Source organism: Penicillium samsonianum (genome assembly GCF_028829775.1).
Source record: "Penicillium samsonianum strain IBT 33392 chromosome Unknown utg000002l_segment0_segment0, whole genome shotgun sequence".
Lineage (NCBI taxonomy): Eukaryota > Fungi > Ascomycota > Eurotiomycetes > Eurotiales > Aspergillaceae > Penicillium > Penicillium samsonianum.
Genome location: NW_026643260.1, coordinates 1,892,507 through 1,907,730, shown reverse-complemented (window position 1 = coordinate 1,907,730; position 15,224 = coordinate 1,892,507). Strand labels below are relative to the sequence as shown.

General features: G+C 46.1%; 5 protein-coding genes across 5 annotated transcripts; 2 read left to right on the top strand and 3 right to left on the bottom strand.

Annotated features, from left to right (window-relative positions):
* Positions 1–365: 365 nt before the first annotated feature.
* N7471_002568 (myo-inositol transporter) lies at positions 366–2,132 on the bottom strand (the record flags this gene model as incomplete). The annotated part of the gene is made up of 4 exons (XM_057275288.1): positions 366–641; positions 696–1,534; positions 1,587–1,892; positions 1,946–2,132. The coding sequence occupies 4 exons, from the start codon at positions 2,130–2,132 to the stop codon at positions 366–368; spliced, it is 1,608 nt and encodes a 535-aa protein (XP_057139926.1).
* Positions 2,133–4,206: 2,074 nt separating this feature from the next.
* N7471_002567 (uncharacterized protein) lies at positions 4,207–4,466 on the bottom strand (the record flags this gene model as incomplete). The annotated part of the gene is given in 2 exon segments (XM_057275287.1): positions 4,207–4,349; positions 4,364–4,466. The coding sequence occupies 2 exon segments, from the start codon at positions 4,464–4,466 to the stop codon at positions 4,207–4,209; spliced, it is 246 nt and encodes an 81-aa protein (XP_057139925.1).
* A 1,856-nt stretch (positions 4,467–6,322) lies between these two features.
* Positions 6,323–6,595, top strand: N7471_002566 (uncharacterized protein; the record flags this gene model as incomplete). Its single annotated transcript, XM_057275286.1, has 2 exons — positions 6,323–6,408; positions 6,481–6,595. 2 exons carry the CDS (start codon positions 6,323–6,325, stop codon positions 6,593–6,595), a joined length of 201 nt encoding a protein of 66 aa, XP_057139924.1.
* A 1,231-nt stretch (positions 6,596–7,826) lies between these two features.
* On the top strand, positions 7,827–9,590 carry N7471_002565 (glycoside hydrolase family 76 protein; the record flags this gene model as incomplete). The annotated part of the gene is made up of 5 exons (XM_057275285.1): positions 7,827–7,959; positions 8,041–8,282; positions 8,332–8,805; positions 8,894–9,485; positions 9,508–9,590. Coding segments are annotated over 4 exons (1,428 nt in total), but the record flags the coding sequence as incomplete, so codon positions are not given.
* Positions 9,591–12,724: 3,134 nt separating this feature from the next.
* On the bottom strand, positions 12,725–13,531 carry N7471_002564 (glycoside hydrolase family 134 protein; the record flags this gene model as incomplete). The annotated part of the gene is made up of 5 exons (XM_057275284.1): positions 12,725–12,825; positions 12,885–13,012; positions 13,070–13,196; positions 13,253–13,281; positions 13,335–13,531. 5 exons carry the CDS (start codon positions 13,529–13,531, stop codon positions 12,725–12,727), a joined length of 582 nt encoding a protein of 193 aa, XP_057139922.1.
* Positions 13,532–15,224: the final 1,693 nt, after the last annotated feature.

Sequence of the window (15,224 nt, the reverse complement as noted above, 5' to 3'; positions counted from 1 at the left end):
TCGCGGGCTGCTTCTCCTAAGAAGTAACTATTAGTTCGTTATGCGACTATGGTATATATTTGGTCTCTATTTCCGATTCCACATTTATCCTAGGTATCCTCTTAGGTCCTGCCTAAGCGTCTTATATTCTCACTTCTAGGGTAAATATGAAGTCTCGCTTCCAATAGTTCGCACCCTTCTTCTGATGCATGACTAGACTGCCTCGCCATCAATTGTACTGCAGAGGCTGTTATACATTTAACCGCAATCACGCGACTATCTACTTTCGACTAGATGAAAGTTGAAATGCCCCAGGAAGACAATTTAAATTCAATTTGCAGTTATTGACCAGTCCAAGTTAGTGTTGATAACTTCGCGTCTCGGATCTAATGTCCCAAGACCATTGTTCGCACCTTGACATCGTGTTTGTGGTCTTTCTGCCACTTCTTTGAATACTTGACCCCGAATCCGTCGCTGAAAACTTCTCGAATAGCCTCCAGCGGCATCCCTTTGCACTCGGGGTACAATAAGATTACGAAAACCCAACCGAAGAAGCAGATTGCGGCATAGAACCCAAAAGCACCACTTGGGGTCCAACTCTTCATCATGGAAAGGAAAGTCGATGAAATGATGATGTTCGTGCTCCAGCAGGTGACGGTGTTCTAGTCCAGCTCGTTAGCAAGTGCATTAAGAAGATGGAATGGGGATAAACCTACTAGCATAGTTCCCATTGCTCGAACTTCGAGAGGAATTAGCTCAGTGCCGATCCATGCAATAGTGGCGACGCCGGATGAATAGCAAGCGACGTAGCAAATAATTGCGACGAGGACCAGGATGCCTGGCCAGCCGACATTGTTACTCTCCACAACCAGAGTCTGGGTATCTATTGGGATATATCGAAACGCAATGACAGCGACAATCATGCAGATGGACATTCCGAGCACGGTGATTGTTAGAAGAATACGACGGCCAAACCTATCCACAAGTACGAGATTGACAATTGAAAAGACGAAATTTGTAGCGGAGACTGTGATACCGACGGCTGTGGAATTGCTGAATCCGACAATCGAAAATAGCGTTGCGGCATAGTACATTAGAGTGTTGAAGCCTCCAAGTTGGCTGATTGCCATGATCATGCACGCGGTCAGAACTGCACGGCCGGTGGCGGGTGTGGTGAAAATGCGTTTGAAAGTGACCCAAAGGGATTCCTTGTCCATAGCTTGAGTCACTTCTTGAAGAGATAGCTCGATTGATCTTATCTTGGCTTGTCGTTGCTCAACAGTCGATTTCGGGTATATTCTTAGAAGAACAGCGTTTGCTGCTTCCAGTTTGCCATGAGCAACCAGCTGTCGAGGTGACTCTGGGCAGAAAAACAACAGCCCAGCGAGTGCAACAGCTGGAGCAGCTCCAATACCAACGGTCGCTCGCCACCCCTCGCCTTTTACACTAGCAAAACCCGCCCCAAGGGCGCTTGCAAAGAGTTGACCGAACGTGACACTCATGTTGTTGAACGCAACCATGCGGCCACGGTATTGCGCAGGCGCTAGCTCACCAACTATGGATTGGTAAGCCCATTGAGACAGTGACTTGGGAAGGAAGAAACTTACTATAGAGAGGAACGATCATAGATACGCTTCCTACCCCAAGACCCACAACAAATCTTCCGGTCGCAAATTGGCTGACGGAAAAGGCGGATGTTTGAAGGATAGTTCCAATCACAAATACCAGGCAGGCCCCCCAAATGGGCCAACGACGACCAAATCGATCGGCAGTGAGACCAGCTCCTACTGCGCCAACCAGAGCGCCGCCACTTGTGAGGGATGTCACCATTTCTTGTTCATTCGAGGTAAGGACATGGCCGAGGGATGATTCAATTGTGACTAGAACGGCGGAGATATAGCCCGTGTCGTAGCCTAGACAACTGCTCGTTAGACAATCATCTCTCGCGGTAGCATAGTTAACATACCAAACAAGAGACCGCCGATGGAAACGACAATGGAGATCAGCCAAGCTGTCTTGGAGGCAGCTGTTGCCTCAATGCTGCTGAGCTCAGACTGATCTTTCACATAGTCTAAAGGTTCGACATGCTCTATCTGCTCGACAGAATCCTTGGATATATCTTCCAATTGCTTGTCTTCTTTGTCAAGACTCATGTTCGTTGTAAATCTTAGTGTGAGGAATCTCAGAATAGTGGAGGCAATTATGGGGATAGAAGATGTGAAGAGTCAACAAGAGGGTCCTTCACGGGTGATTGGTGGTGTTTTATAGCCATGTGCCAATCGACACTGCGTCAATTCATCTTACCACCACAGGACCCAAGAATGATCGGCGGTTGACTGCGGAAGCCTATTTCCCCACGGGGGTGGGGATGGATTATGCTGCCCATTGGTTTGTCAGGGATACAGTTTGCGGGGAATTGGGCGTATTTGGGAAAGGTAGTGGCAACAAAGAGATATTTGGAGATGATTGGATCACCCCTGTGGCGTGGCGCCAAGTCAACATATCACAATACCCGGGGAATACTTCCCCAACGAGAGGGGATAATGGGGAATTGTCACTGTCGTCATTTTCCCCGCCATTTCCAAGAAAGTTAAACTTAACCCCCAACCCGCACTCAGCGATAACTGCCGTGCAGAGGACCGAGACTATGGGGTAAAAATAAAAATAAAAATAAAAACATACAACAGTGAGGATTCGCTGGTGGTCACCCACCCAACTACTAACTCACCGGCGTGTGGCTTAAGTACGGCTGAGCGGACGGGAAGCCCTGTTTTCCACACCCTATGGTCGTATGTACGAGGTTTTGTGTGGGAGAGACTTATAACGTAAACAGCTGAATAGTGATAAGTGTCAGTGCGCTACAGACAGGGCGAGAAGCTGGGATTGAATATTCAATCGAGCTCCTGAACATTGGCGCGCAGACAAAACTTAAAACATCTTCAGATGGCTACTTTTAATCCATGCCAGAATTCGCAGGACCAAGCTATTGCAAAAGGCTTATTGTAGATGACACAAGGCGTTTCGTCTTATCCCATAAATAGGTAACTTTTGCCTAATGTAAGCGTTGCGCTCAGTGTCGTAATATTGGTGATGGGAGGGTCTACTACAACAGTATTTCCAATTAATTACGCTGCGGCTGTGAAGGACAAAGTATTGTGCTGCGTCCTGTTCTACGGGGTATCTTTACGATATATGAAACGCAGATTTCGTGACGCCCTTACCCGTGTGAATTCTACATAGAGTAAAATTCAGAAACAGAGACTAGGGGGTAAAACTTGGCCCATTTCAAGGTGGTGCTTGATTACGACTAAGCCTGGCTTTTGGTTCGTTTTGAGTACCAGCCGAGAAACAAATTGTGAGTGCCCGAGGGGTGAATCTTTTTCTGAATTTTACTGTATGTAGAATTCACACGGGGAAGGGCGTCACGAAATGTGCGTTTTATATATCGTAAAGATATCCCGTAGAACAGGACGCAGCACAATGACTATTAATCTTAAGGTACTGCACAATACTGTCCTTCACGGCCCTCCCAAGCCACCAACTTCAATATGTAAATCGCATTTTCGCCATTCAAAGCATCAGAACTGTTTTTACCTCCTTCAAAGGAAGATTGATTCTTTCATATCGCAGAGGAAATGAGGGAGGCTATATATAAAACGGGAAGATCAAGTTGATTTTCAATCAACTTGGTTCTTCGTATAGACATATCGAGAATTATTTCCAATGTTGCGGCTTTGTTTCTTATCTACACCAGCCCTATATCGCAACAAGAATAGATACTGTTGCCACAGAAGATACTTCCCTATAGCCGACGAGAGCAGCATGCGATCGAGGGCAGGTTGGAATACCCTCAAGCCAATGCGTTGAATACGCCGATACTTGGTGGTTATAACACCAGAGCTGCAAATTTGACCAACTTTACATACAAAAACAGAGGAAATGCGGGTTCTCATGCAACAAATCACTTGCTGGTGGTAAAGTATCACTATGCGTTACAAATTTACCTAGAATCACCATGTACTAACTTGGTTTAGATCACGACCTGTTCTTAAGACATGAGATTGGGGAATTAGGTTCCCGTTCCTGTTGGGACTTCAATTCGGAAGCTGAGCTATAACAATCATGAAAGTTTCCAAGTGCTACCGTACCCAACCGCCAACAAATGCCTATTCGCCATCAGCACCACCACTCCCAAAGAAAAGATTGGTAAAGCAACCAAAATCATACTTATTCAGGTTTATGCGGGGATGCAGTTACCACCTTGAGTGTGGGTAAAGCAATTTCCGGAGCAGCAATCACTATTAACATGGCACAAGCCGTGTTCTTGTGTCCCATCAGCCTAGATTCTTGCTTATCTTTCCCTCCGACTCCTAGGAATACATACCGGCGGTGCAGCGTTTCTCGAGACCTTCAGTAGGCTTAGCGATAGCAGCAGCGTTGACTATAGCGGCGAGGGCGCCGACGAGGAAGAGAACAGAGAACTTCATTTTATCTTTGGTTGCAGGTGGCTTGAGATCGACTTAATGAGGAAAGAACAAATAGGGAGAAGAGGTTCTTTATACCTTTGATTTGGCTACCCCATCTCACCAGTAAGGCTTACGTAGACTGCCTCTAGGATTCTTGTATTATGTTGATTCATCCCTGCGTGAGGTTGCTGGGATCTACGGATATGTGTATATATGCCTCAATCAATATACTACCGTAGTAAAACAGCGTAGCACTGCATGGCCTCAGAAGCCCTGAGTATTGCGGAGCTTCATTATACAAATCAATAGCGAAGTGGATACCCCATAGGCCTATGACTGTGACTTTACTGGACCGAAGAATATACCATAGTCTTTTGTATATGCGGCTATATTCCCTCGAATTCGGAAATTATCATGTTGATTACGCCTTCTTTGGCTGATTGGGAGATTTCTGTTTCAGACCACCCCTGTTAGGCGGTGGTTCGATCAATTTGGCCCAGTTACTTCGTAGAGCAAGCAGCCCTAAAAGCACCTCGGCCCCAAACAGCTCTTGCCTCCAATCAACTCTCGCTGCTACGTTCCCCCCTGGCCCCCCGTCCCACCTGGCTTCTTCTCATTAGGACGAAAAGGCTTGATCAGGAGATAGCTATGAGAGACAGAGCAGTAAGTATTAATCTTCATCTTTCGAATCTGGGACGTCTCTCACCAGAATTCTTGCGTTCAAGAGAGCTGGAGAGGCAGGCATTATGTTGCGAGACAAAGACACGGGACTAAATCGAGAGGAATAGACGAGAAGCAAGAGGGTCCATGATCTTAAGAGTGGGTCATGAACCAACCAGTTAACTAACTAGTTAGTTAGTAGGAGCCCTAACTATCCAGGAATGACCTACGTGTACGTCAAACCGAGCAATTACAGCGGGGGAATACGGCTCGGCCCGGGCTCGAGATGGAGACGAAGAGACCAATCATCAAGGATATGAAGGCAACGGAGTGAGAGGGGTCAATCAAATGGTAGCCACTGTACTTTTTGCTTTCTTGTCCCCGTTTTTCCTTCTAATCTCTTTGTTTCATGGCCGCGGTGTGCGAGCATGCGTCCCAAGTAAACAGGTATCTGGGGGTGGAGAGTATTAGCAAATTCACGTGGTCTTGAAGTTGAGTGGAGAAGGGTATGTTCGTTGAACACTCTTCGCCCAAAGGACTGCTTAAATCAATGTTCACTGGCTCCTCATTATTGTTTTTCTTTATCTAACTCTTTTTGCGGGATCTGCTTTGAACACTATATCCGGATTGAGTTCTGAATTTTTTTTCTATTTTCTTTTTTGGTTGATGTCGTTTAACCTATTGTTGGACAATGTCGGCCATCCCATTGATGCCTTTGTCTAGTCATCTCATTGATGCCTCCATTTGTTTGCAGACTAAGCCTGTCTTTCTTTGTTTGGCAGGGTATAAATCCCCTGCTTCAGATAGATTGAATAGATCATGTTTCCTCTTCTTCTTCTCTCTCTCCCTAGCTAGTAGCTTCAACACCTATAATTGAAGAATGATTGCGTTCATGTCCAATTAATTGATTTGCTTACAGATATTTCAATCCAAGCACAAGGCCCCATTATAGCCCGTAGCCCGCTTCCAAAGAAAGTAAAGATAACCTGAAGATAATCTGCGCTTCATGCGGAAATAATAAATACGCGGCGTAATCACGATATTGACAGCGCCATGTTGCAGTGATATGCAATGGAACCACAGCCCCCTCCCTCAAGGACAGCTGAAGCGAGAATGAAATTATTATAAATAATCTGCCAATACCCTGCTCGATCAGTACTCTTCATCCCAAAGACACTGAGTAGCAAAAGCCACAAGCACCACCATAAGACGAGAATATGCCGCTCCTCAGCCTCCTTATTTTGACCTTTGTTGGCTCAGCTATTGGTGTATCTGGCCCTCATCAGGAGAATGAATTGAACGGGTTTGAAAAAAGAGTACGTGTATCGCTGCATGGTTGGCATATTGTCACTTTATCTAACTAAGTCATCCATAGGCATGCATTGCGCAAGGCTATGCCTGCGGCAAAACTGCACAGAGCTGCTGTAATCCCTACTCGTGTACAGCGGGCGGATGCTATTGAGGATATGGAGAGTGAGCAAGGACGTTGACATATGTTTTCCCCATCATGTTCGGACACAAGTCCTAGGCAGCAGAGAGCTGTTAGAATTGCCCCAAGCCTGTCCTATATTGTTTACTCTTGAAGCTATCTGTATTTGCCTGGCGTGAACCCTCTTTCTCCGCTTACAATTCAAAAAACGGCATCACACAACATACCTGCCTGTAGAACATAGGTCTTCTCTGAATAGTTAGCAAAGTGAATTTATGTAATCGATATGACAGGGGTCTTTTGGCGACATACTGTTAGTGCCTTCCAGTGCACCACACCAATCGGGCATTTCACAGCGAAAAGGCTGAATTTCATTTCCCTATCTTCTTGGGGTTATTTCTATCCACTCACTATGCCTAAATCAACTAAAGAAAGTGAACCACGTGTGATCAAAGGCGAAGTAAAACCGGATATAGCGCAGTTTGCGCGGCAATTATTTCAGATCACCCCTGTAAGGCCACAGGCCTGATCAGTTCGGCTCAGTTACTCTGTAAGGCATCCCTGAACAGGCCCCTGCCCCAAACAGACCTCGCCCCAAAACAGGCCTCGGCAACAAACTCAACAGCCATAGCTTATCACAAGCTCATCTTAATTAAATAGATTTGTGTCGTTCTTCGTTCTTCCCCCACCCCCGGTGCAATGGAGCACGCATTGAGGCAAATCCTTAGAATTAAATTCTTGGCAAGAAAGGCTCTAACTCCTGTTGCAGTGACTAGTGCTGCTGACCAAAACGGAAGCTAGGATGCTTATCTTTTACGCTAAGCTGTCGCTTATGCAGGACCCTTGGAATGGTTGCATTGGTCTTTAGGCGGCCTAGTCATCCGTGCAGCGTCCTCCGCCGCCCATCGGGCTAGCTATAATCAGCCTGGCGAAGTGCAATGAACTACTTTGTGTTCCCGCAAGATATCGTTGTCTCGTTGTATGGTTATATTGTGTAGAAGATCTGTGGGTCACGACCCAGAATTGTAGATACAAATCGGTTGTGAGCGAGTGATAGTTACCGTCAAGGCCCTGTATGCTATAAATAGTTAGCGAATCGTTCGGTTTAAAGAGAATCCTTAAGTGGGGTTAGCTTCCCCTCTCCATTGGTTTCGCTTCCCTGGGTTACTCCAATGAAATCGGCTCGATGCTTCGCCGCCTCGCACGCTTCCAGGCTAAACCGTCTCCTTATCTAGGTTCCAACAAAATCCTTGGCTTCAACGCAGCACCGGCGAAGAAATTTGGTCCCTCAGTTATTCTTGGCCACTTCGATCATACTGAGCGCAATGATGTTTCAAGGTGCCGGGCATATGGCCATAGTGGCCTTGCACATTCTACCGTTTACCAGCCATGTCTACGCGCTTGACCTGAATGTTGACGACCAGGGTAAGAGATTGGATGTCCAGCATATATATCCTATCGTTTTAATGGCTGAATTGCTAATTACATTGTTTTTTCAATGAGTAGAATCTATCAAAGATGCCGGGAGCACCGCCGCCTACAACATGATGACATGGTACAAAGGAAATGGGACAGACAACCCGGGTTTCATCTCAAGATCCTGGTGGGAAGGGGCTGCTTTGTTTCTGGCATGTCTTAATTATTGGCATGCTACTAACGACACAACCTATAACGAAGAAGTCAGCGTCTCGTTGCAACATCAGGGGGGTTCGGGCGGAGACTATATGCCTTCGTGGGCGATAGGCGTAGTAAGTGTCCATTTCAATATATGTAGCCACCATTCTAACTATTCTATAGGGAAATGATGATCAAATGTTCTGGGGCCTCGCGGCGATCACAGCAGCAGAATACAAACTGCCGAATCGTCCAAGTGGTGACACCTGGCTCACCCTTGCTGAGCGTGTTTTCTATAACCAGAAAAGTCCACAGGGAGGGGGGTGGGACACAAGTATTTGCGGAGGTGGCCTTCGCTGGCAGAAAGATGTGTGGCAAAGTGGTTATACTATGAAGAACGCAGTGTCAAACGGTGGCTTTTTTATGCTTGCAGCGCGTCTCGCTTGGTATACCCAAGAGGAAGAGTACGCTATATGGGCTGAGAAAGTCTGGGACTGGTCTACCACTGTGAATTTGGTCGATAATAAAACCTGGGCGGTGGCAGATAGTGTTAGGGCAGGCTCGGGGGGGCCCGATGGCTGTGGCCTTCCTGACAGCACCCGGTGGACCTACAACTATGGTACCTATCTGTCTGGTGCTGCTTATATGTATGCCCTTGTAAGTATTCTTCTTTTGTCTCCCACCCCTTTGATAACCCAAAACTATATATCCTGGTTTAATATGCTAATAACACACCTCGTTGTAGACGAACGATAGTAAGTGGCTTAACATCACAAATAGCCTGATGGAGTCATTGTTTACTACATTTTTCCTACCTGAATACGGAGGTGTGATCACAGACCGGTGCGAACCTTCGGGCCAATGCTATAAAGACGCGAATTGGCCAATTTTCAAAGGCCTTACAGTGTCATGGCTTGCAGATATTGCATTGATCATCCCTTCCCTTAAGGAGAAGATCCTACCAAAACTTCAAGTCTCTGCCGAGGGCGCTGCAAAGTCATGCACCGGCAATGGCCAAAACCTCTGTGGTAACCGCTGGTGGTACGGCGGGTACGATGGACAAAATTCAATGGAGAATGCAATCAGTGGTAGTCAGATGATGAGTGCTATTATGGTGAAATTCCTCGACTCATCCTCAAAACCAGTCTCGACAGCAACAGGAGGAAACGGCACAAGCGACCCGAGTGCTGGTACTGGGGAAAGTTCGGGGCCTGCACAATTGCCCCCTGTCACAACGGCAGATAGAGCAGGAGCTGGAATTCTGACAGTGCTTTTCGTGGCTAGTATGATAGGCGGGGTGGTCTTTTTGTTTCGTGGCCCCTGAGCCCTCCTAGAATAAGAGTCCAGCTGCCAGTCAAGAAGCATAGGCGAAGCTTACTGGCCGATGTATATTTTGAGTTTCACAATGAATCAGAAGCCGATTCGCATCTTTTTGATCTACAGAGGAGCAAACAAGCGAATTATTCATATCGATCTTGGTATTTCCGTCATCCTTTTTCCCGAAAAGAGGGGCTAAGTTTGCTCGTTAATAACCGTCCTCGGACCAGAGAGGTGTTAGACCTCGCTACGGGGCAGGCATTTAGGCCGGCCGGGTTATACCAAGATTCCCGTCACCCATGACCCCTCGGCTAGACCTCGGCACGATCCGGACTATCGCGGACCCGCGCCCCGGCCATATGATATGTCTGACCTCTCAACCCGCGACTCTGAATGTCGTAAAATAATATCCATTAAAAAATATATATTTATAAAATAGGGGGTAACAGATCTACCTTGATTATTAACTGAGGTTTGAAATTAACAATTTGAATTTTACGTAAAAGTACATATTTTAGACTACTTATGTACGGTCTTCGTGGGTCATTTTAAAACAATAAGCAAACCGCGACCCCTGCATTAACGCCAAAAGGTCTTGGCGGTCGTAATCAGGGTCCACCGTCGGCCCGTGGCCCACCACGGACAGCCCGGACGGGTATACCCGCGGGCTGAGGTCTAACCTGTATTGAAATTGACTAGCCAAACATCGTCATATCCCTACTACCCTCTAATTTCACATGCATTTGCTAATAACCCAGCACCCCCCCCAGCTCTATGGCTATTTTGTTACAACCCGGCTCACTGGAAATCATGGACTCAGGCATCAAATGCCAAGCCCTAACGTAATTTGTCGAATACTATGGTGGAAATACAGGGTATTGAAAGCCGAAAAATCTTCGGACAGCAGATTGGCATGCTCCAGACAAAAGTGTATAATATGTTTAGTAACCTTGTCCGCACAGATTGGAAAAGCGGATTTTTGTCATTCTAGTTAAGAGTCATACATATTCATGGTAATCATACATTGTCATACAGGCATATTTTTGTCATAATTCACTATCCGCCCGCCATTCCAAAACACTATGGTTAAATGCGATATTTACAGGATTCCTCGGAAGCCCCATCTAATCTGAGAATAGGAATTTCTTCGCCGACACCCGGGCAGTCCAGGCGGAAAGAGCCCAGACCAAATTCGGACGAGAACTATGTAATATATAGGCTGCCCTAAAAGACGCAAATGAGGATAGGGACCATGTATCCCGGTTGGCGGATATCTTTTTTCAACTCACTCAGAATATGAGAGCCGTGGTAGATTATTTTCTGAAGATCGCAGTACCAAGGAACCCTGTTAAGAGCCGGAAGTCAACACATATAATTTTTGATACGTTGTTAAAGCAATTGGAAATAAAGTAGTCAGGGGTTGTCGGTGGAAATTCCAGTAGTGACTCCAAAATTGATGGCACAAAGGCCGCAGAAAAGAGCAGCCAACTCGAGGCTAAAGGATGGTTTAAATGTGCATGGTTCCTGTTTCATGTGATAATCTCCGTTCTGTTCATCTGACGCGCCAACAGGATCTGGCCAACAATATCATATCTACTCTAGCTTGTGTAGCCATTTAGATCTTCGCGTTTGAACCATATGTCGCCACTGCCCGCCCATTGCGTCAACGCAAGGGCCCGTTGAAGTGGACTTGGCTTGTTTAGTAAAAATGTCCAGTACTCTTTCCAGAAGTCAGCGTCGTTTTCGTATAGGGTATTCGACTTCTAGGGTGCTCCTCTATAGTAAATTCCTCATTACGGTTACAAGGAACGTTTATCATCTATTTTCTAGAAATGCACCTAAGAAGTGAGCGAGAATATAGGCAGTGCGCTTTTTAATCAAATACGTATATCAAGATCGCGAACTCATAGTGTTTTTTCTCTTTCTTTGTCTTTTCCTTATTCTTTTCACTACGAGCTTTCGTTATGATCCTATACTAACTCACGCATCCATCCATTCCAAACCTCATACTACCGGGACCCATGATAGCCCTACTAGGCCACATTCCCTTCATTATAGCTTCCTCGCCCCCAACTAAATAAACTACCACGGCTAGCTGTGATGACAACTATAGAAACAAGCTTGTTTTCTGCCACTTTATGGCATGGCACTCCGGCATCCCCTATCGAATCATGAATATAGTATTAATTTTCGTTAGATTGGCATCGTTAGCAACCGCTAGAGTGCCAGCGACTATAACGATGATATGGAGCGCGCCTAATATGTAGGAATGGACGCTTTTGCCTTAAACATCGGCAGTGATTCTTACACGAACACGCAGCTGGGTTTGCGTATCAATCTGCTGCCAACAATAGTATGAAAGTGTTCATCTCTTTTGACTTCAACTAGTGGCAGTGTCAGAGATCATATGACTCCCTCACTCTGTTTGCTCCTAGCCTTTAATCTCAGATAGCTTGTAGATAGTTTCTTCCTCTCTCTACGCATTCAAGAGATTTTCCAGAGTATCCTACATTTCATAGTAGATCCTCTAGATCCTCTCTCTCATGCCTATCCTCCTTATTTGATGGACTAATGGCCTATAAACTAACAAGATATACGGCAATGGTGACAATCGGCTACCATAGCCTAGATAGGAAATGGACTTGCCTCGGAGTCCGACGCAATATCTCGGATACCAACAATGGGTCTTTCAAGCAATCTCACCTAGTATATTTTGGCGCTAGTCGCGGGAATTTCCTCTATATATTACCTAGGTACTTATTTATCTTCGATCCGTACATCTTATAGTTACTTTCTAGCAGTTTCGACGTACTAAGTAGCGCGTTCGGGGGTCTGTTTAGCGAGCCCGTGTAGACAAACCGCCCGCCCCGTTCTAGCTTCCCTATATCCGGCTTGAACCCCGAGCGCTGTACGTCTTCGTACTATCTCTCTCGTTCTCCCTTCTTTCTGTCTCCCCTCTCTCTTTCTCCTTTCTCCCCCGTCCACTTCAAGCCTAAGGAATGCATGCGGAGTATATAACCCAATCTTACCTCACAAGGAATAATAAAAGTTTTGTTAAAGGAGTGTATTCATGCGAAAACTTCACATCTAAAGCTCAGATAACAAGAGTTAAAATACAATATCGCCCGAGCGGGTGAAAGAAAAGAATGTCAAATGTCCCAAGAGATGACTGTCACGGTTGAAAAGCACATCACATAGTATAGAGCGCACAGCCTTATTTCAGAAGGTAGTTGTCTGCCGCAAGGTTTTCACCACTTGTCTAGATGGCGACGACATCAACCCAGAAGCGAGTATCATCGCTCTGGTACTTGTCATCACTCTCAATCTGCTTTTGAATCCATGCCACCCCACTGATGTATGCTGTCGACAAGTCAGCCAAGCGATCTGCGAACTAGAGGATCATATCAGATGAAACTCACCATTGATGTCGGCCGTGCCCGGGTTGTTGATACCCGATTCTCCATTGCGGTGGCCACTGAACCAAGTTTCATACCCGTAGTGCTTCTCGCCCTCATGACGAGCCTTGATGTCCTTTGACAGATCCGAACTAGCGCTCGAGCATTAGCCAAATATATCTAGGTCTGTTAACCACACCAGAAATTACTTGAGAATAGCACCATCTTTGACCTCGTCGACGGTATTGCCCAAGAATTCAGACGCAGAATGTCTCAGGATGTACCAATTCTGCTTGAACACGCCGAAATTGGTGCCGTCGCCGGTCTTTCCATCACCTAAAGTATGAGTGTTAGCACCGCTGCTAGTTTCGCTGGCTAACATTTGGACATACCATATGTGTAATCTGTGGCCATCTTGTTGCTAGTAGTTGTAAGCTAGCTTATCCAGCACAGTGGCCAAAGAAGTAAACTCACGTCTCCAACATGGCAATAGCCATGTCACGAGTATTGCCACCAGCATTCAAGATGTCCTTCTTGCGATCTCCGAGCCCAGGAACGATGTAGCTGCCCCGGTCATCTGCGCGGGCCACGTTTGAGTTCAAGCCCGCTGCCGGGGATGAGACCACCGCAGACACGAGAGCCAAAGAGGCGAAAAGAGAGAGGAGCTGCATCTTGCAACAAGGCGAAAAGAATGAATTTGTTTGCTGGTTGATTGGGTGGTGGATTTGTGATGCTTCAAAGATTTCGAGACCAGTGGCTTCCTTTTATAATGGTGAATTGATACCCACAGACATCATGTATATTTTCACATCTGAATCAACAGGACCGTATGATAGACTTGTTGCCCCTTCTTCCCGTGCGAGAATTGGAAAGGATCATCTTGTTTCATGTCTCGCTTTATAGTATATTGAGGAGTTCACTCGCATTTTGCGTGAATTTGGGAAATAGGAGGACGCAAACCCGTTTTTCTCCTCATTCGTTCCGTGTAGATCTTTCTACGTTAAGCGGATGTAGTTTCAGGTACAACACTGGTTTCAAAATTTTCACTACAGCTCAAAGGAGACGAATGTGGTCTCACAATTGAACAGGGAAGTAGACAACAAGGTGAGCCGGAGATGGACTCGAGGAGGATGTCTATGAGACAGCATAGGTAAATGGTACGGGAAAAGATAAGGCGTCAGACCAAACGATATGCATCATTCTTTAAAATTGTTTCTTTAGTTGACAATGTGTAAATACTTGGACGGAGTTTCTTCGGAGTTACCTGTCTCGATCGGAACTTCCGCCCACCGTGGTCTCAAATAGGAAAGTTTATGTAATGCAACTCGGGGCCGCTGCGCGGGCGTCTATCCATGGATAAGCCGGCGTTTTAGAGTTTGTCCCTAGAGTGTCTTACTAGTACGTAGCATACCTAGGTAAGAAGGTTAAATCCATCTTCTACGGCTGCCAATATATGTATTCTCTTCCATATATGACCCCTGAAATAAACACAAAGGCCATGCAGATATGGTTGCCGTGCGGCTCTAGTAAGTCAAATGAGTCTAGCAAAGTACGGACAAAGTACCGGCCTTTGTCGGCTGGATTTACTCGTGTTATATGCTATATGATTCTTAACTCCCTTTCGGCAGATTCTCTATATGTGTAATTGTTTGCATTAGCCTTTATCGTAACATAATGTGGAGGAAGCCAGCGCCACCTTGAAAGTTAGAAGAAGGACAGGTCTAGTATTCCGCACGACCCAGTAAAACCCAGACCCAACCCAGAACTGGGTCTGGGGCCCCAAATTGGGTTACAAACTATACAAACACGCTAATTATGTGTATAATTCTGCTGATTTGTAGCTTTATGACCGCCAAGACCCCTTTTTATGCAAAAACTGGGTCAAACTGGGCATAAACTGGGTTTTCTGGGGCCCCAGTCACTGGGTCCGGGTTGGGTCTGGGTTGGGTTTTGGGTCGAAGGTTCCGACCCAAAATGGGTTCTGCGGAAGCCTAGACAGGTCGTATTGTTGTAGGACTTACTAGTGAAGGTCTTTGGCTAGCCAGACTGAGGAGCTGGTACCCTACCCAATTTTAGTAGCCACTTGATATCTATTGGCGAGAATCATATGGAGTTGCATAGGATAAAAATGCTTGGGGTTATAATGGGGTACGCGCTCCTCTCCGATATATTGAGAAGCGCGGAGAAGATTAGCCGGGGTAGACTGGGGTTTGTAAGGATTTGACCGCAAGAACCGAAAATGCGGTATTTTCAATGATTTAGGTACAAAGGTCATTGTCTGGCCAGAAAGGAGTTGGTGATCAAGTCTCTGGTAAGGGATTACCCAGGTGTGCATCCCTTCTGCGGTAGCAGACGGCAGAATCC